The 22,110-nt window shown below is 39.2% G+C and overlaps 1 protein-coding gene across 3 annotated transcripts in view; it reads right to left on the bottom strand.

Moving 5' to 3' along the window:
• Positions 1-1,693: 1,693 nt before the first annotated feature.
• The window catches only part of ZNF800 (zinc finger protein 800), a 73,704-nt gene continuing 53,287 nt past the window's right edge, over positions 1,694-22,110 (bottom strand). For all 3 annotated transcript variants that reach the window (XM_077472623.1, XM_077472621.1, XM_077472622.1), the window contains 3 exons: positions 19,184-19,279; positions 13,684-13,827; positions 1,694-7,675 (listed from right to left, as the gene is read on the bottom strand). In XM_077472623.1, the coding sequence (XP_077328749.1) occupies positions 5,991-7,675; positions 13,684-13,827; positions 19,184-19,279 (1,925 nt within the window). In that variant the 3' untranslated portion in view covers positions 1,694-5,990. The remainder of the gene's footprint in view (positions 7,676-13,683; positions 13,828-19,183; positions 19,280-22,110) is intronic.

The following is a 22,110-nucleotide window of genomic DNA, read 5'->3' as shown; positions in this document are numbered from 1 at the left end:
AATAAAATATATTTAGGTTTTTGGTTGTAACAGGACATGTGGAAAATGTCAAGGGGTATGAATACTTTTTCAAGGCATTGTAAAAGGTGTGAAAATGTAGAATAAGAATTCCATAGCCAGCGCAGGATGCGTTTTTGACTACACAAACTATAACCACCATAGATGCAGGGAATGGATTGCCTTAGGGGGATCAGGAAGGATTCGTTTCCCTTTGTTAGGAGCAAATTGGATAATGCTTTATAAGCATTGTATGTTTCCTTCCTCTGGATCAACTGTGGGCTCTCAATTTTGAACTGGAGTCTTTTTTTCCAACCTAAGTAACTATGTTAAACTGTAAATAAAGCCAAAACCTTTTCAGAATAGGAGAGGGTTATAACCCCCATCAGTTTTTTCGCCAGCCATGTCCCATTTGGGAGATTTTCCTTCCCTTTATGCCCCACAGCCAAAAACAGGAAGTGAGAGGAAATCCCTCCAAAAGAGCAAATCCCGGTATGTCAACAGAACTAGTGTCCCGATGTCAAGATTTCCTCTCTAATCAGTGTTCGGACATCAACCCAAAATTTGAGTTTCTCTTTTACTTTCGATAACAACATTAACAGCTTGCCGAGCACCTGCCATCATTTGACGACGGCAGAATGTCTCCCTTGCACGAATCACCATAGCTGTATGGCGGCCGCTTTAAGGGGTATAGGGGGCACCCGCCGTGTTACTAATAAGCCAATGCATGTGCCCAGCCCCGCAATGTCCACCAGGCACATGCGATTGCTCCTGACAGAGCTAGAACAAGGATGTGTGTGTAAACACACACATTCACGTTCTGGCAGGGGAGAGGAGACAGATCTGTCTTCTCCCCCATGCAGTTCCATCCCCCTACAGTTAGAACAAGCTGAGGGAACACATTTGACCCCTTGATCACCCCTAGTTTTCACCCCTTCTCTGCCAGTAACATTTATACAGTAATCAGTGGTTATTTATAACACTAATCTCTGTATAAAGGTCAGTGGTTACAAAAAAAAAGTGTCCGATCTGTCCATCGCAATGTCGCAGTTCTGATTTAAAAAAAAAAAAAAAAAAAAAAAAAAAAAAAAAAAAAAATCGCAGATTGTCTCCATTACTTGTAAATCTATCTGCCATAAATCTATCTTCCATTTTATAGATGCTATAACTTTTGCACAAATCAATTAATATACGCTTATTGCAATGTTTTTTCCAAAATAAGAAGAATATGTATTGGCCTAAACTGAGGAAGATTTTTATTTTTTTTTAAATTTGGGGATATTTATTATAGCAAAAAAGAATAAAATATCGTTTTCTTTCAAAATTGTTGCTTTTTTTTTTTTTTTTTGTTTATAGCGCAAAAAAATAAAAACCTGCAGAGGTGATCAAATACCACCAAAAGAAAGCTTTATTTGTGGGGAAAAAAAGGATGCCAAATTTTGTTTGGGTAGAACGTCACACAACCACGCAATTGTCAGCTAAAGCGACGCAGTGCCATATCTAAAAAAAAAAATGGCCCGATCAGCAAGCAGTAAATCCTTCCGGGGCTGAAGTGGTTAAGCAGGACAAACATTTTTTTTTTTTTTTTAAATCAAATTTTCAAAAAGACACTGAAGCTTTTCAAGGACAAATAAATGACTTCAGTTAAAATGTTAGCACATGCTTTACATTAAAATAAAACTACTACTACTACTACTTCGATTTGACAATGTGCTTCCTATCCGGGTCAATTTATTATACCATGGTAATGTGAAAATTGAGGACAAAATTACAAAGAAGCCAAGGAACTATACAGTTCATAAAATTACCTGATATGCATTATATTTCATAACATTATATTCTATTTAAATGGATTTTGTTCATCATGCCCAAAAACTAGTAGAGTCTTTGGAAGCTAATAATTTAAAATCTAAAATACATATTATATGCAGTTGTGAAAGTTCATCTGGTTAAGCACTCAAATTTACTTACTATTTTCACAACTAATGTAACACAGACAAAATATTTCATTATTATACATTTTTTTTTTAGAAGGAAACAATTATAATTATAATCCAAAATTCAAGCACTGCATGGGTTCTTCCCATCAAACATTAAAAGGATTCCTTCATTTCAGCTTTTAAAAAATAATCTTCAGGAAAATCTGGTAGAGAGAGTTCATCTAGTGGTGCAAGGGGACATTCATTGTCGTTTTCCCTCATGCAAATGTATAGATCAGTATTTACAAAAAGGACATTTTCTGTTAGGTCAAAGATATATACAATGGTTCTACTTAAAGGCTGGTTCACAGCAGAACACGCTGCAGGAATTATGCATTTGGTGTGCATTTTCCACACTGTGTTCAAAAACACTTACCTTATTATAGAGTGTCAATAATAAGGTAATGACACACCAAAACCTGGGCTGCACATGCAGTGTTTGCCCACACTGGATGGCATGGTACAGAAGTATCTGTTGTAGTGCTTTTGTATGCACTACTTTTGGTGCGATTTCATTTGACTAGGAAATTGAGTATTCAATCTGTGTGTCTACCACACCTCCCGCTGAAGTAGGGCATGGTGTGTATCCCCCCAACAGATCTTCTCACCTGTTCTAAACCGCAAAAAGAAAGAGGACTCCAAATTACCACCATGGACTGTTCCAAAATGTTTAGATGCATTTGAAATATTTTTTGCATTGCCATTTTAAAGTATCATTTTAATGTTCGGATATTAAATATGTAAATTGCAGATAGTACATCCCACATACTGTACTCTCTCGCACTGACTCTGTTGTCATCGAGTTGTCATCTAGCGCATACAGTGCGGGCATTGCCAACAGGTGAGTCCATTAGAGCAAGGAGAAATTGTTCTTCTGATAAGGATTTTGTTAAAGAATGTAACATTGTTTCCAGTAGGTTGAGAGAGTGAGGATATAGCTGATATTTAATAAATAGATGCAGTAGATTGGCAGAAAATAAAGAACATGGTGATCTGATTGGGAATTCCTCTTCTATCAGTAAGAAAGCATGGCCCAGTGGGAGGGAGGATGTTCACTTTGTGACAACTTACAATATAACCAGATTGTTTCTATAATAAAACACTGCCTTCCTGTCTTATATGCGGACAAAACTTTGCATCATATTTTAAGATGGGTGCAATGTTTCTAGTAAGAATGCTCCTACTTTGGGTACTATACTTTCACCTTCTCCATTTTGTTCCACTTCCCCTTCCAGTTCGTGATTGGGGACAGTGGGCTCCTATCCTTGTGGTTATAATACCTGTAAACAGTTTAACCCCTTCCCGCCGAGCGTACGCAGATCTGCGTACTCTGCTTCCGGAGGTTATAACGGGATGATGCCCGCACCTGCAGGCATCATCCCGGTACCGCTTTTTTACAGCGGGCGTTTGGCTATCCAGCCATAACAACCGAAGTGGCTAAAAGCCGCTCGGCTGTTATGCCAGAGGAGCGGGAGGGGACGTCCCCCCCCCCTCCCGCCGCTGTTACCGCTCAATCGGGAGCACTGATTCAAGCTCCGATGCCTCCGGCTGCTGGGGAGGAACTGGAACGAAGCCGTAATCGGCTTCGTTCCAGTATCCTAATAGTAAACACGGAAGCGACCTCATGACGTCAATTCCCGTTTACTCGGCTGCCAATGGCGCCGGTTTAAAAAAAATATATACAGTATTCAGAATCGCAGTTTTTGTCGATCTGAATACATTGAAGTGTAAAGGAGGGATCGGGGGTCTTTTAGACCCCCGATCCCTCCATAAAGAGTACCTGTCACCACCTATTACTGTCACAAGGGATGTTTACATTCCTTGTGACTGCAATAAAAGTGATCAATTTTTTTTTTTTTAAACAAATTCATTCATTTTAAAATAAATAAAAAAAAAACATTTTTTTAAAGCGCCTGCTGTCCCCGCGAGCTCGCGAAGCAAAGAAAAACGCATACGGAAGTCACGCCCGCATATGTAAACGGTGTTCAAATCACACATGTGAGGTATCGCCGCGATCGTCAGAGCGAGAGCAATAATTATAGCACTAGACCTCCTCGGTAACGCTAACCTGGTAACCGTAAAAAAAAATTAAAGCGTCGCCTATTGAGATTTTTTGGTACTGTACTTTGTCGTCAATGCACGAGTGCGTGCAATTAAAAAGCGTGACATGTTTGGTATCTATTTACTCGGCATAACATTATGCAAAAAAATTGGGCTAATTTTATGTTTTTTTTTTTTTTTATTCATGAAAGTGTCCCTTTTCCCAAAAAGTTGCGTTTAAAACACTGCTGCGCAAATACCGTGTGACATAAAATATTGCAACAATCGCTGTTTGATTCTCTAGAGTCTCTGATAAAAAAAATATATATAATGTTTGGGGGTTCCAAGTAATTTTCTAGCAAAAAATATGGATTTTAAAGCGGGAGTCCGCTGGGAGTTACGGCGTTTTTTTTTTTTTTAAAGCCAGCAGCTACAAATACAGCAGCTGCTGACTTTTAAAATAAGGACACTTACCCGCCCAGCGCGTCCGCGATGTCGGCACCCGAGGCCCATCTCTCGAATGCTGCCGCCGCCATCTTGGGTATGGGAATCAGGAAGTGGAGCCTTTCGGCTTCATTTCCCGGTTCCCTACTGCGCATGCGTGAGTCGCGCTGCGCAATAAGGATGGACCCGCTGCCTCTGGGATCTGTGTGTTTCCCAGCAGGCAGCGGGGGACTTTCGAAAAGGGGCGTAGATCTACACCCCTTTCCGCAGAGAGCTATCCCGGAAGTGGGTGCAGATACCTGTACTGTACAGGTACCTGCACCCCCCTCCCCCCTGAAAGGTGCCAATTGTGGTGCCGGAGAGGGGGAGGATTCCAATGAACGGAAGGTCCACTTTAGGGTGGACCTCCGCTTTAACTTGTAAACACCAAATGCCAAAAATAGGCTTAGTCATGAAAGGGTTAAAAGACAAAAAGCAAGCCTGTTATTTCTTTTTCAACAGGTAGAACATATCCAGTAAAAAGTTTTATAAATTGCAACTCAAAGATGATTATCTACCTAATTGATTACAGTACTTGTAGAGTACAGTAAGTGGGAAGTACTATCCACAGTTTACGTATTAGAATATCAGAACACTACAATGATACTTTAGATGCATTCAAAATATTTTTTGCATTCCTATTTAAACATTTTAGAACAGGTGAGAAGATCTGTTAGGGGGGAGAGATGCACACACCATACCCACTTCAGCAGGAGGTGTGGTGGATACACAGATTGAATACTCAAATTTCCTAGTGGAATGAACAGTAGATTGGATGTGAATTTGTTTTTAAAATAAATATAAAAAAAGTTTTCAGTCTGGTGTTTTCCATTCTTTCCCTCCCCCTTCTCTGGTTATACAAACCTCACGTGATTTTAATTGTTAATGGATCTTAAATTTGACTGTACTGTTCCCTTTTTTGGAGGAATGGATACCCTTTCTTATAAAAACTTGATTGTATTATAAATATGTATGCCATGAGGGAGGCTTTTGCTGAAACATGTTAGCGTTTTGATGTCGCACTGCTGTCTGTGCTCAAAGATTTAAGAAAAAGCAATTGAGTGTCCGGAATTCTTTTTGCAATTTTGATGTATGGGACACAATGGCCTGAGCACCATTATTCAGCTTATCATCCTAAAAATAAGCAGTAGAGCTTGGGTGAGTTTTTGTCTATATTCATACAAAATAAATGGTCTGAAATTGCTCAACACAGAACTGCATATTCCCCGTGTGAACCAGCCCTTAAAATGGACATTTTTTTTTTTTTTTTTTTACAGTCCATGATCAAACATAATAAACACAGTTTACTTTTTGTAGAATACAGAAGATTCAAATTATCAAGGGAGGCTGGAGACAATGTGGAGCCATAAAACAATCCCAGTGAGAGGTTGCCACATATGTTGTTCTCCTGGCCAGGTTAAAGTTTCTAAAACATACTATAAAAATAATTTCTTGAATAAAATATCGACCAGTCACAAACATTATTTCTTTTCAGCTTGCAGGTATTTTAGACCTGGTATTTCGTCCCTTGAATTTTAGGTCTACAGGTGAATTGTGTGAGCTGGCTTTGTGATTCTTTTTATGGTGGTCTAAATCCTTCTTTTTTGCAAATGCTTTACCACACATATTACACTTAAGCAGTGAAAAGTTTTTGGTCAACTTAACTTCAATGCCAGCATCTACTCCCTCTGATTTTTTGGTAGATGATGAAGATGCTCCATCCTGTTTTGAAACATTTTTTTTTATTTTGTCTTTTTGAGGTCCTTTTTTTGACACCTTATCCAGAATTGTTTCAATTGGCTTTTTTATGGCTCTGCTCTCTAAACCTGCAGTTATTTTAATCAGCGCTCTCTGGGATTTTTTATGTACCACTGTTATGTGACGTAGGACATCACGTTTCCGCCGAGTCTCATAGGAGCAAAGAGGACATCTATAAAACTTAACAAAAATGCAGTTCCCATCTGTGTGCAACTCTATATGTTTTTCAAGATTCTGCTTAGATGTAAACTGCCGTTTGCACAGTTTACAGTAAAGTTGCTTGAAGTCAAAACCAGCTGACAGTTTAGGCTTTTTGTGCTTCTTCTTGTCATCACTTGGTGAACTGCCAGGTTTAGGGGAATCCCCATCAGACTTTGCCTTACCCTTTAGCACAGCTGTACTCTTTTTTTCTTGTGCATGGTTATGACCTTTAGATTCACCCTTGGGTGAGCTTTTTACAGGATTTGATAGAGAGTCTATCATATTTGTGTCTTCTGTTTTTATTTTACTGTCTGAAGTACTGATGTGATTCTGTCCTTTATCTGACTTGACATTGGTTCCATGGGACGCTGTTTTATGTACTATCTTTACATGTTTCTTGAGTAGGAACTGAGAGGTATAACGTCTGTTACAAAATGGGCATGCACACGAAGTGAGATTAACCTCAGACTTTGCTGGAAGTTTCTGTGTGCGAGAAACAGCCTTCAGTAATTTTTTAGGAGTTGCAGCCTCAGGAGTCACATTTTTACCAGGTTTGGTATTGATTTCCTGAGTGGCATAGTCTCTTCTCATTCCTCTGTGAACTTCATCAATGTGTCTCCTTGTATTTGCTTTAGTAGCAAATGATTTGTGGCATATGTGACAACTTTTGCTTGCTCCTGTATAGATCAAATTAACATGACCTTTTGTGGATGATAAGGGTGTATTTCGCTGAATTTCAATGAATTTCTTTATATCCTCTATTTTTTTCTTATGCACCTTCTTAATATGTCTACGTACACTGCGTCTACAGTTAAAATCCTTCTTGCAAATCCGACATGAAAAAGGATTGCTGTTAGAAGCCCTTTTAACATTTTTGTTATCATTTTGTGCTGTATCAGAAAGTTCTGCACTCAAAGAATTAGAAGCTGTATCCTTTTTAACACTCTCACATGAAGCGGATACTACAGCTACACTTTCTGAAGTTAAGGCAGATGAAGCAGCTGAAGCTGTGTCTTCCTTTTGAATGTCAGTGGAGTCAGATGTAATCATTACATTAAGGTTTACCTCACTAATGGGCTTAACAGTCTGGAAAACTGCATTCTGGTTTGTTTGGATAGGTTCTAATTGTACAGCATATTCTGGTTGATTAGTTCTTGGATATACTGTGTCCAGTAAGTCTTTTACAGCTTGACTTTGTGTATTTTCATTGGGAGGATCTAGAGAAAAAAAAATATAGATTATTAATCTCCCAATATTGCGCTGATTAATTATATTTGATAGAATTCTCTTCACCAAAACTGTTTGACAGTTGCAAGACTGGGTACTTTTTCAATGCGACCAGAGTAAAATTTGAAAATGTGTGGCATGTAGATTCACCTACTAATAACCACTGTGCATTTATATACAATTACCCTTTTTCTGTAAATAAATTTGTCTTTTATTGGTAAAAAAAAAACAAAAAAAAACAAACACGCACACACAAACAAAAACACACCCCTCTTAATTCAGGTTTGTACTGCATGTAAAACAAATCTGTAAACAGGAGCTGCTCTGATTGCAGGAAACCAATGTCTCTGGGACTAAGCTCATTAAAAGTTCCATTACAAAAACAAGGAGCTCGTTAAAGAGGAAGTAAAATGCAGTCTGACCTGCAAAAGTAAAGGCATAATGTGATAGCACTGCATACTAGCACATTATGTTAAACTTACCTGCAATTGAAGCCCTCGTCGTCACCACTGATGGTCGCATCCATCTTCGCTAGTCTGTCATCCAGGTCTGCGGACTCCGGCTGTGTGACGGGCCGGAGCCGTGTGACGTCACTACCATGCGGGAGCCGCCGGTTACAGGTGGCCGTACCTTAAGTGGGCATGCGCCGTTGACGTAATCAGCTGCATATACAGTAAATATTTCCTAAACAGCGCGCGTTTAGGAGACATTTACAGTACCTATAGGTAAGCCTATAATAAGGCTTACCTATAGTTACAAACAATACATGAAAGTTTACTTCCTCTTTAAGTGCTTCACCCCTTACCAGAAAAAGAAAGAAAACCGAACATTGTGGACAATGTGAACTCCACTTTTGTTAAGAAAAAAAAAAAAAAAAATAAATCTTCTCTAGGTGATCTACGTAGATTGCAAGGATTTTAACAAACTTTGTTGTAGATTCCTACATTTACTGTATTGAAGAAACAGCTGTTTGTGTCACAATTTCCTTTCCAGACTGATTCCTGAATGTGGCGGCCTTGTTCATTATAACCACCTAGTGAAATCTTGGTGTTCTGATGAGTAAAACTGCAATGTCAGTATCTCTTTAACAGTAGTTAAAGCGGGGTTCCACCCTAAAGTGGAACTTCCGCTGATCGGAACCCTCCCCCCCTCCGGTGTCAACTAGCACCTTTCGGGGGGGTGGAGATACCTGTCAAAGACAGGTATTTACACCCACTTCCGGGCATAGACTCCCGTGGGAGTCTATGCCTTTCCTGTCCTGCCGCGCTGTCTGCTGGGACACACACGGGTCCCAGAGACAGCGCGGACAATTCCTATTGCGCTGCGTGACTCGCGCATGCGCAGTAGGGAACTGAAGCTGATTCGCTTCACTTCCCGATTCCCTCACCTAGAATGGTGGTGGCAGCAGCCGAGAGCCGAGCGATCGATCGGCCTCGGCATCGCTGGAACCCGGGACAGGTGAGTGTCCATTTATTAAAAGTCAGCAGCTGTAGTATTTATAGCTGCTGGCTTTTAATATTTTTTTTGTTGGTGGAATCCCTCTTTAACCCTTGGGAGGTAGGTCATTATACCTCATTCTTATTGCAGGAGATGCCTAAAATTTGACAATTATTAAAAAAAAATCAAAAAAAAAATCAATGAGACAACCTCACAAGGAAAAGCAGTTTCTTACTTCCTACTCCAAGGCTTTATATACATGAAAAGTGTACCGAATGCCCCCAGTTTGCCATACTGAACAGAATATTTTTTTTACCGTTTTAGAAAATTATACTGGCTGCAATTTGAAATGAAAAGGTTATTTTTAATAACATTACAAAATGGCTTGTGTATTTTTTATTTATTATTTTTTTTTTACATAAAAGTGGAGTTCCTCTTTGACTCTTTTACTGCCCTGAAGACAAAAATTATATTGGAACAGAACAGCCCTACAGCTGGCCAGCTCATTAGCCCTCAAGTTCACAGCAGTTTAGGAGGATCCAAGTTAATGGCTAATTCAGCTTCAAAACTTTCAGCTATCTGATACACAAGATAGACTGCAATCATAAAAGGAATGTGATCAGTGGCTAACACCGCTCCTCCACACTGCCACAGCTACATTTAAACAAAAACATCAGTCATCGATAAAAAGGCTTCATGGAGTACACAGAAAACATTTACATTCCCCAAAAAGGTTCCCTTATGCCAAAGTAACCACTTCATGGCCACTGTATCATTTACATATATTTTCCAAGATGGAGAGCAGGGAGTCATCTTAAACATTACTCTAAAAGTCTAAAACGGAATCAGAAGTGCACCTGGATGAGCATTTCCAAGTTCTCCAAGTTCAGTAGTGTAGGGAGAGAAGGAAACCAAAGACTCTGTGCCCTTTTTCCAGCATAAAGAGGAGACAAACAGACTCCTGATGGCACTGCAACTCAGTGCACTGCAGAATGCAAACTACCACAAACCAGAGGTGTAAGGCCAGAGTCAGGGCTCTTAGCCTAACCACCGCTAGTCATTCTTAGGCATTTTCGTGGCTTCCCAATCCTGTAACCCCTGTTATTGGCATCCACAATGGTTCCATTACTGAGAACCCATCTCATAGCCTCCCAACATAAACAGCGAGTGGTATCTGATTAATCGTGCTACAGCACAAAACAGCGACCCTGGCTGTACACCTAAAGCCCACTGCGTGCCACTGCATATATGCACACCTTTGCACAAATAATATAAGATGTACAAAAGTCAGTAACACCATTCTTTAAAACTACAGGCCTCTGTGCTTCTAAAAAAAAATAGATGGTTAAGTTTTTTAACTAGATTAGTAAGTTAGTGGGGGGGGGGGGGGGGGGATGTTAAAGATAGCAAAAGTGGTGAAATATGAGAGGGGAGTCCAGGCAGCAAAACAGGTAAAGTTTACTCCAGGCAGATTTAAAATATGCAACTGAATGCAGCTGTGTATTCATGCATACGTCATTAGTTCTCTTTTAACTGCAAGCAGTGCAAGTAACTTAATTTGACTTGGTATCGCCCTGTTGCAGTCTATGTACAGCAGAGCTCAGACTAAGAGAGATGGAAAAGCTGTACAAGGAGCGATTCAGTTGTTCAACAGTGCTCATTTGGTAGCAAGGAACATGCTGATAGGATAGAGCAGAGTAACAGAGAGATGAGATCATCAGTCTGCTGCTTCTACTTTTGCTGTCCAGTAAAGTAATTAAATCATAAAAGAAAATAAAAACAGTGTGCCCAAAATCACACAATCCTTCAATGACCAATGCATTTTACTATGTGCTGTCATCAAGACTGTTTAGTGATATCCTAAAATTTAAAACAAGAAACCAGGATCGACATTCTCACTCGCACTACCTGGGATAATGGCAAATAGTGCTCCGAGACTTGCGAGTCTCAAATGCCTTTAGAGGCCAAGAGCCACAAGTGTGTGGGGTGGACACGTACAGTTGAGACTTTCCATCAACCACACTGTCCCCTGCCATATTACAGAGGGCACTCTGTTGTAGAGGTGGATGATCGGTGTTGACAAAAATGGGCCTGCTCAGGCATTTTTCCGCAGGGGACGGAGAACGGCGCTAAATTCAAAAAAGTAAAAAAAACACACACATTTCATACAGTATAATGTAATCTTATAGATTACATTGACGTATGTAATTATTTCCCCTTTGTCCCTAGTGGTCTGCCCAGTGCCCTACATGCAGTTTTATATTATAAAAACTGTTCTTTCTGGCTGGAAACCGGAGATTGTCCATAGCAACCAAAACTGTCCCTTTACATCAAAAGAGGTTTTAGACCAGCTAGAAAACAGTGATAATAAATTAGAATCACTTGCAGAATTGAGCGATAGTGATTTGTGGGGAGATCCTTCATCAAATATTGAAAAGTAATGACAGAGACAATTCTGCAACTGAGCAAATTTCAGTGTTTTTGATTTGATTACATTACTGAATAATTTTTTTTATTATTATTTGGTATATTTATATTACAATTTATGATTTCATTTTCAAACTTTATCATACCCGGGATGTCTGCTAGACAGATTTAAGCGAGTTATTCCTAAGAATTACAGGCCTACAATATAAAACGCCAAATTTTCATGCAAAATAATTGTACCGCTTTCTGCACCTAAAATCTGAAATAATCGTACCGCCAGGGAGGTTAACTATTACACTGCAACTTGATTCAAAGCCAGGTAAAAAAAAATTCTAAAGCTAGCATACATTTTTAAATAGTCATTAAGGCAACCCCAAAATGTTTGGTTTCATTTCCTGCTGATGTTTGACTGATTTGCTGCTTTTACCAAAGATTTGCACAGAACAAAACATGTTCATTTTTAGTTTTTGTTAGAGTGCAAAAGAGTTAGAATGATTTTTCACTGCTGTGTTCTTCATGGGAAGATTTCACCCCACTTTGTTTTGGTAACCATACAGAATGTGAAGATGATCCCTACAACAGTGACACAGGCAGCAATAAAACCGTATTTATATAAGAGTTATGGGGTCAGTTCACTAACACTTATCGCATGAGATTTGTGTTTGTTTTCTACAAAATATGTTATGCAATATGTAAAATGTCAATCCACTACTGGTAAATACTGCAAACAAAGTAATTACCTGCAGTAAATATCACAAAAAGATGCAATATTACATGAAGGTCAATTGACAAAAAAAAATAAAAAAAATAAAAACACATACACTAGGTAATTATCTTTTGGTCTATCCTAGCCACTTGCTATTTACCAAATGTATTAAGAGTTGTAACTTTTAGCAGCAGTAAATCGCCTAAATGTAGCAGTTATAGCATAGGCATGCTGGTTGTCAGGAAGCCTGTACGCACCAGCATCCTAATAACCAATGACTTATACCTAATCTCCTCTTTCAGCTGTCAGCATTGAAAATGCACTACTAGGCCCTTATCCAAGCATCAGGCCTGGCAGGCCAGGAAAGAGAAACATGAGCGCACACCCCCTGCACCATGGTGGAGGGGAGGAATCCCTTACCAGCGACAGGATCCCCTCAGCAAAGCGTGTGTGGATCTTTAAAGAGGAAGTAAACCCTAATGGGTTTTACTTCTTTTTTCCCCTGCAAGGTATAAGCATAATGGGCTAGTATGCCACTTAACTGCAAATGGAGTTTTACTTTCTGCTATAAAACACATCCAATAAAAAATAAAAAAAATAAATAAAAATAAGTCCTCATCAATTTAGGCCAAAATATATTCCGCTATATATTTGTGTATGGATTGGTTTGCGCAAAAGTTATAGTGTCTACAACCTATGGGATAGATTTATAGAATTTTTATTTATCTTTTACTAGTAATGGCGGTGATCAGCGATTTATATCGGGACTGTGACATGGTGGACAAATCGGACACCTGACACTTTTTTGGAAACCTAAAACAGTGAGAAAAGCTAAAAATAATGCACTGTCACTGTACTAATGACACGGGTAGGGATTAACATCAGGGGCAATCATATGTGCCTAAAATGTTTTACTGTGTGTGCTGATTTTACTAAGCAATGTGCTGTTTTTTACTCCTGAAGAAAAAAAAAAATAGTACATTGCATAGGTCTCAACTGTCCTCGAATTCAAGGGACTGTCCCCCTTTCCTCCTCATTTGTCTCCGATTCTGGACTGATCTACATAAATGTATATAAAATACACTTTTTATCTATCAAAAAGTGTTTCCCAGTGCTAAACCTTTCATCCGATTTCTAAATGTATGCATTTGTAAATTTCAAAAGCCATTATAAAGGAATAGTAGTGGTAAAAAAAAAAAAAAAAAAAACAATTTAACCAGTCTTGTTTTTTGTACAATTCTTCTTTAAGGGGGGACAGGCAAGGGGTGTGTCCTATGCCTGCATATTTTTGCTGATAGGTGTGCCTCATTCCCATCTCAAAAAGTTGACATTGCTGCAACTTTGGGAAATGCACATCCTATGGATTTCCTCTCCCCACATACCCTAAATAGTTACTTAAAAAAATAAAAAAAATAAAAAAAAACTTACCTTCATCCACAAAATGTTTGGATATACAGTAAAATTGCTTGTGGGTAATCAGATTAGGTAATCCTCTAAAAAGGCTGCGACATGACTTGCATTCAAATATAGTATCCACCTCTCTTAACAACATCAGCCTAAGTTGTTTAGTGCCTAAAGAGGAAAAAAAAAAAAAAAAAAAGAACAGTTTAGAAAAGTGCCAAAAATGATATATGTAGAAATGCCCATACGGGGTGCATTAGTCAATTAGTTGCAATAAATGTCACTAAAATAAATGTCAGCTGCAACTGTAAAAGGTTTTGTTAAGGCTGACTTTTCTTTTGGTTGCACTTCTGCTGATATCCTATGTATGACACAACTAGTCTGTTTTATTTCATGTTTCCAGCACACACGCAAATGCACATGCATAAGAGCTTGCATTTTCCTTACAGTGAATATAAGCTACAGCGTTGTGTTGCTATAGCATAGAAATGTGCTGCTTTAGAAGCCAAGCCTCCCCCATTAATATGCAAATGAACCAGTCGGACTAGTTTTAAGCTGAGTCCCGACGTTTTTTTTTGTTTTTTTAAGTCAGCAGCTACAAATACTGCATCTGCTTACTAAAATAAAACATGGACACTTACCTGTCCAGGCACCTGCGATGTCGGCACCCGAAGCCGATCTGTCCATTGGCTCTTGGGTGGAGGCACCGCCATCTTTGGTAAGGGAATCTGAAGTGAAGCCTTGCAGTTCCCTACTACACATTCGCAAGTCGCGCTACATGATCCCACTGGTCCCTGGTGTCTTCTGGGACCTGTGTGCCTCCCAGAAGACAGCGAGGGGATGGAGGAGGCACCGGATGTGGCATAGAAATCTGCAGATACTACGGCTATCTATGCCCGGAAGTGGGAGCAAATACATGGATTATACAGGTATCTGCTCTATAGGTCGACCGATATGGGTTTTTCTCTGGCCGATGCCGATATTTAGAAATCACGGCGGTCGATTTTGGCCGATATGTTAGGCCGATTTTTTTTTATTTTATTATTACACCTTTCACACTGGGGCGTTTTTCAGGCACATTTGGGCTAAAAATAGCACCTGTAAAGTGTCTGCAAAACGGCTCCCCTGCAGTCTGTGTGAAAGACAGAGTGCTTTCACACTGAGGCGATGTGCTGGCAGGATGTTAAAAAAAAAAAAAAGTCCTGCAAGCAGCACCTTTGAAGTGGTGTATACCGCTTCTCCACCACTCCTGCCCATTGATATGAATGGGAACCACTGCTGAAGCGCATGCAATGTGATTTGGCAGCGGCACTTCACGGGAGCCTTTAACCTCTTCCTCGGCTGCTAGCTGGGTTATATGCGCCCCACTAGCAGCGTTTTACCGTCAACGCCTGCCCACTCCAGTGTTAAAGCAGCCTTAATAAGTGATACAGAAAATGTCTAACATTTAAACATTTATTAAACAAACCTCCAATCAGTTTACTTGTATGTATAATTTAGATAAAAAAAATAAAATAAAAAAAAACAGGTAATCAAAACTTTTGTACGAAAAAAAAAAAAAAAAATAGGGCTAACTACGTTTTTTTCGTTTTTTTTTTTAATCTGTGTATTTTTTCCCAAAAAATTGCATTTGAAAGACCTCTGCGCAAATGCCGTGTTACATAAAATATTGCAACAACTGCTATTTTATTCCCTAGGATCTCTGTTAAAAAAAAAAAAGATATATATAATTTGGGGTTCCAAGTGATTTTCTGGCAGAAAATGCAGGTTTTTTACTTGTAAGCAACAAGTGTCAGAAAAGATTTAGTCTTTAAATGGTTAAACTGAGAACTCCTACACATGGAGTTCAGTTCATTCATAAGTGTAAACATTGTATCTCTGCTCTTTTCTTGTCAGACTGCCCAGAGAGGAAACAAGTCGCTTCACTGAAGACTCAGGCAACTTGCATTGACTTCTATTACAGAAGTCATTTGCAAGTCGGGCTGTAGTTATAATCGGCCTATCGAACTCTGCTTTAAGTCAGGTTATAGGTTATGATGTACAGGAAGTATGGAGGAGGGAATTAGGACTTTTTAACAAGCATGCACGCAAAGGACAGAGTCGTTCTTGAAAACAAAGAGGCAACAGTTGATCTGAGGACTTTGGAGATAGAAGTTAGATAGATGTTGAGCAAAGAACCACGAAGAAGACTCCATCAATGGAAAGCCCAAGTTGAGCATCTGTATAGTATACTTATTGCATACATATTGAATATGCTTATTTGCTAAGAAGATAGTCAGCTTGTGCATGTTGTAGGCATATTTTTTTTAAATTTGAATAGTGTTTTCTGCAGTTGTGCAGCTTTTCTGTTTAGTAAAAACATTAATACACTACAGATATCGAAGCTTCCTTGGCTTTTACCGCAAGAACCTTTAATTGACACCAAGCAAAAAAGGGTATAAAAATAGCTTGTGCTACAGTGTCTTAATGCATGTCCTAAAGCAGAGGCATGTTAATGCAAAAGCAGATATAACCTGCATTGTGCATGGAATGCTGGAATTTATGTTGCATGCCCACGTGCAAAAGGCATTACATGTTAATTCCATAAGATACATCTCACCAAAAATGCAATGAATTGGTCCCAAAACTATGATTTTAAAGCACTAGGTTCACCTATTAAATGAGAAAATACAAAGCTGGGTTACATTTTTAAAAATAAATCCAGGGGTGGGCCACAAAAATTGCCAAAACAGTAGCAACAGACCCACAAAAACAACAAGGGTCAACAGACCGAACAGGCAGTTGATAGCAAAACCCCCTTGCAGTTGAAACATGGATCAGTAGAGATTCAAACAGCCAGTTGTAAAAAAAATGGTTTTAAAAATGTGAACACAAACTGGTAATGTGATGAAATATGATGGAAAATATGATGAAAAAACAAAACAAAAACACCCAGCCAGGTTTTCGTTTATAAGCGTTTTTAAAAAGGTGCCCTATTTTTTTTACATTAAAAATCTCAAAAATTATGGCAAATTATGAAAAACAAAATAAAAAAAATTTAAACAATTGCAAGTGACATGTCAGGTGGCAAGTGAACAATCTATAACTTGTGGCAGGTGACGTGGCAAGTGACACGCTAAATACAAATACACTGCTGCTCTCACAGCTGCTGCTACTCATTCTGGTCTCACACAATGGCTGAAATAGTTAATACTGTTTTTTTGAGCTTGGGGAGGGTCTTAGGATGTTATCTTAACTAAACGCTTCTAGATGCAAACATGGTAAAACTCCACTAAACGCAGTATGCAATCGCGGCAAAACAGGCATTTCTAAACGCTGGTTCCAGCTTTTAAAAACATGTGTTCAGCAGAGTTTTCACCGGCGTCTCGTGTTCATGGGGCCATATATGCGTTTAAAGGGATAAGGTGGCAACCCTAATATAAAGTATAGCTAGGCCTTGCAGCCTGGTAACAAAAACTGCCCTGGTCTCGGCTAAAAGGCCTACCCCATAAGATGTAGTGCAGAAAAAAAGCTTTAGTGCTGTGGCCTAGTGCAATTTCACAGAGTGAACAAACCCACAGCCCTACTCCAGCACCCCTTGGGATATCACTTTCACTTCATGCCTCAGGAGCCCCATCATATCAGCATGGATAGTATACAGCCAGTCATCATAGCCAGAAGGACAGAATGACAGTGGAGAGAAGCTGCATACTTGTTCCAGGTCAACAAGAGGGCAGAAGTCAGTAAAGTATGTGACCATTAGCGTGATGCAACACCTGGTCATTCACCCAAGACTAAGTTCAGAGTGTTTGGGTTTTAGCGGCAACTGTGAAAAGTTTAAAGCTTGCATTTTTTTTTTTTTAACACACATTCCAAACTGTTTTACAGTAATGGTCAGAGACCTGTTCATGTTACTGGACTGTATAAAGTCCATGCTTCGTTCATCATAGTGGACATACCACCAAAGGAATCTTCAGGGACTGGTTTCCAGAGAGATGGACCATGTCCCTGGATCTGTATAGCACAGTGCGGCTAACTTAACATGATCCTGCATGGGCTAACCTAGGCACGGCAACCAGTGCCCTAACAACATTACAGACCATATCTGCACAGCGTGGGGTCCAGAAACAGCTCCCAAGGTTTTGCAGAGGTTGAGCCGATCCAGATACACTGCTTCTAATGGTGGCATTAGAAGACAGTGAGGATTGACTGAAGAAATCTGAACATAAAATAAAGTATCATAATAAACCAGGTAAGCAAAGGGTGATTTTCTCCATGAAGAAGTCCATCACCTTCAGATACTAGCACAAAACTGAGGACTCAGAGTGGGGTAGGGTTATATGGGACCTGCCCAGGAATGCCAATAACCCATGTTGTATCAATACGCTGCCTGCATCCTGTACTATATACGATTAAGGTGGAAGTTTTGTATTCACATTACTTTCTAGGAAAAAAAGTTTTCTACTTTAACCACTTCAATACAGGGCACTTTCGCCCCCTTCCTTCCCAGCCCAATTTTCAGCTTTCAGCGCTCTAGCGCTTTCAGTGACAATTGTGCGGTCATGCTACACTGTACCCAAATGAAATTTTTATCATTTTGTTCGCACAAATAGAGCTTTATTTTGGTGGTATTTATTCACGACTCCGTTTTTTATTTTTTGCGATATAAGCGCAAAAAAGCGGAAATTTGGAAAAAAAAAACAATATTTTCTTTTTTCTACTTCAATAAAAATCCAATAAAATCAAATTTTGTCATAAATTTAAGCCAAAATGTATTCTGCTACATGTTTTTGGTAAAAAAAAATCCGTTAAGTGTATAATAATTGGTTTGTGTGATCACGGACATATGTACGCAAATGATCATGTACATATGTGTGCAGGTGATCACGTACATATGTGTGCAGATAATCATTGGGACATGTGATTTTAGTGGGACATATGTGGGGGACATGTTTTTATTATTAGGGACATGTGTTTTTATTATTTGGGGACATGTATGTTTTGGGGACATGTGTGGGGACATTGTGTTTATACTGTGTGGTGTGTTTACTGTGTGGTGTGTTTACTGTGTACACTAGACTGGTGATCAGTGAGTAAAAAGCTGTAAAAAGCAGCCCATACTCACTGATCAGCAGCCGGCTGCAGCGATCTGCTCTCCTCTCCTCAGCGGTGACTTCCGTGTGAGGAGAGGAGGAGCCGATTGCCTAGCAACCGGCTGTTTGTTTACATCACATGACGGCCGTGATTGGACACGGCCGTCATGTGATCAGGAGGGCCAATCACAGAGCCCTCCTGCCGATCTGAGATGCGCCGTGTCCGGGTGACACGGGCGCATCGGGATCGCGCCGCTGCGCGGGCGCGCGCGCGCGCGATCCCGCTACTCCTGAATGACGTTCCTGGACGTCCTATCAGGAGTAGGCGGCTCCCACCCGGCCGTATATGTGCATTGGCCGGGTGGGAAGTGGTTAAAGAAACCATTAGCTAAAGGAACACTTATTTCCACTAGTAAGACACCATCCACCATGTTAAAAGGTTAAAAGAGACATACCTGATCTAAAACATTCAATAATTTGCAGTATGCCAGACTTGGAAGTCTGTACAGGTTGTTGCAACAATGGTGGGTCCCCAGGTTCCACCGTTGATTCTGTAAACAAAAAAAGAAATATATACCGTATAAGAATACAGCCTTAACAATTATGGACATTACAAAAGTCCTGTTTGAAAAAGCACATTGAGTACAAAGGCCAAACAGACCGTACTCGGATCAAATTAAAACACCATACAATAGTAATATAAATAGAACACAAAAGTGCATACAAAATAAAAAAAACTGTCACAAATAGAGTAAGTGACCAAAATTGAAAAGAGGTTCAAGGTATTACCAGTTGTCCAGAAACTAAAACATTAAAATAACAAAGTGTGAGATGAGAGTGTATCCTAGAGAAATTAAGCACCTGAAAGGGTTATTGCAGTGATACTTCATTCAATAAGTCAATTTATTACTGAATAATTCCATGAAATCATGGATAGTGTGATAAATATGGTCCTTTACCTTGATCATCTCCATCATAGCCATAAACTGGGCCCATGGTGCTTCAGAGGAATGCCAATTTAGGGCTAAAACCCATTGAGATACTTTTAATTTAGTGTATGTAAGCGTCTCAAAAGGACAAAGGAAGAGTAATCAGAAAACCTGCTATACAGGCAGTTTTAGATGTGATCTGTTGTCATGGAGGGTGCAATTCTTTTGCAACTCCAAAAAGAATAGATAAAAAAGGTGCCTATGTCTAGGCAACTCCGGGAACAATAAGCAGAGATAGTTGGACTGAAGGCATGGATTTTGATGGGAGGTAATGTACCACCTTATATGCAGTTTTAAAGCGATCTCTAAAATGAATACGTTTTAAAGTATTTATCTACACATTTAAAAGCACCATGCATAACCACTGTAAAAGCACAATTAAAAACAAGCAAAAGATATTCACATGATAATTTATGTTAATAGTCTTTGTAACTGGAATATGTATATGTTAGAGGGATTTTAAAAATAAGTGATAATACCTGTAAGCTTTAGGTTTCCCATTAACGCATTTAATAAAATATATATTACATTAAATAAAAAAAGTCTATTTGTTAACAGAAAAATACAACCTCCATTTTCTACCCGACTGTTCCTGTAATTTTGACATCCAAAAAACCGTGACTATAGAAAGCGACTTCTCTTTTCTCGCATCAAATATTGATTTTTTTCCCATGTCTGACATGTGGATGCAGCAGACACCTGTTGAAATTCTTGTCCCATTTTGTCCATTTAAATAAAAAAATAAAAAAAGGGGGGGGGGGGGGGAAGAAGAAAAGAAACACCTACGCACAGATTTTCTCACAGTTGGAAACCACTATAGCCCTCTAAAGGAGCTTCTACATGGCCTTAAAATAATTTTCATTTGACTGTTAAAAGAGAAGTTCATAACTCTTGCTATGCACCCCCCAAAATAACCCCTAAGTGTGTGGTTGGCAACCAATGTGCTCATAATTTACCCTCCCACCCTTTCCCAATTAGCTGTTAAAGGGTCCTAAATATTGTGCTCCATATCTGAGTGGCAGGTACCCAACTGTGTATGCTGCAAATCTTGGAGCATTTTTTTTTTTACGAGAATATATAATGCTGGCTTGATTTACTGTTACAAAATAAATGCCGGTTTAACAAGCAGTGGCGGAAACTATGATGGGTTTTCAAACAGGTCTCTGCCTTTTTAGGTGTTAGTGAAATAGAAGTTCCATCATGCACTTCCAGTCAGTGTGCTTGTGGTTCTGTGGCTAACAGAATACAAAAAGGCTACTGAAGACGTTATATACTTGCTGAGGAGCTAGTTGTAGTCTTATAAGATGTTGCCTTGAAAAGACTGAAAGGTTAAACCTGAATTAAAACAATTTTAGGAGACAGCTGGATCTTTATCGATTTAGGTATTCTCTTTTCGAAAAGGTCAATTAGCACAGCTGCATTGTTTTACACTCCATTACAATTTCATTAATTGAGAAAATTACATAAAGTTGCTCTTTAAGCTTTTCGGACACCCTTTTTCAATAGAATAAAATTAATTACAGCCAAAAAATAAGCGAGAGACTAGTTTTCTTTTACTAGATGGATTACTCAAGAAAATAAAAACAGGAAACCACCTGTATGCTATGACACATCAGCAATGATTTTAAGTTCTAGCACTCATGGAAGTTACAGGAAAGCAAAAACTAGACTTCTAAACAAACCACAGATGACCTCCTTTTATGGAAAAAAACATTATTTTTAAAAAAAGGGAAGAGATAATGGTGCCATACACATTTTGGTTTCCTATTCCAGCACATCATTTTTTTTTTAAGGTGTGGAAAAACAAATTGCACAAAGCATTTCAAATAATCACAAATTGTACACTTTGGTACTGCTAAAGGACTAAACACAAAGGGGCATATTTATAAAGCACTGCATCTAACATTCACCAACAATTTAGTGAAAAAGAGAAAGACAGTGATCGATTCCCCAGTAGTAAGGCTTGGTTTGCACTGCTGCGACATGGGATCCGACTTGCACAACATGACAAATTCAATGTTTACCTATAAGACATCTTAACTGATGTTACACAAGTCGCTCTGACTTGAGAAACGGTTCCTGATCAGAATTGGGTGTGATTTCAGCCCTTGTACAGGTTTCTAGATAGCAGCCATGTCAGATCAAGTCAGAAAGGAAGTTGCAGGACAACGTTGCGCTCACAGCAGTGTGAACTGCTAAATTCTTGGTGAAAGTCACATACACGGCTCTATAAATATGCTTTCTGCATATTGGCTAAAAAAAAAAAAAAAAAAACTGCTTCTACAGGAGTTTTGTGTTTTGCCTGAAGAAACAGCTCAATGTTATCCTATGTGTCCATGCATCGCAGGGTGGATAAAAATAGAGGATTTAACCAGTTCCCGACCAGAGCACGC

This window comes from Lithobates pipiens, unplaced genomic scaffold (assembly GCF_037356315.1).
Source record: "Lithobates pipiens isolate NorthernLeopardFrog02 unplaced genomic scaffold, aLitPip1_a1.2 Scaffold_8, whole genome shotgun sequence".
NCBI lineage: Eukaryota > Metazoa > Chordata > Amphibia > Anura > Ranidae > Lithobates > Lithobates pipiens.
This window is presented reverse-complemented; position numbering and strand designations above follow the sequence as displayed.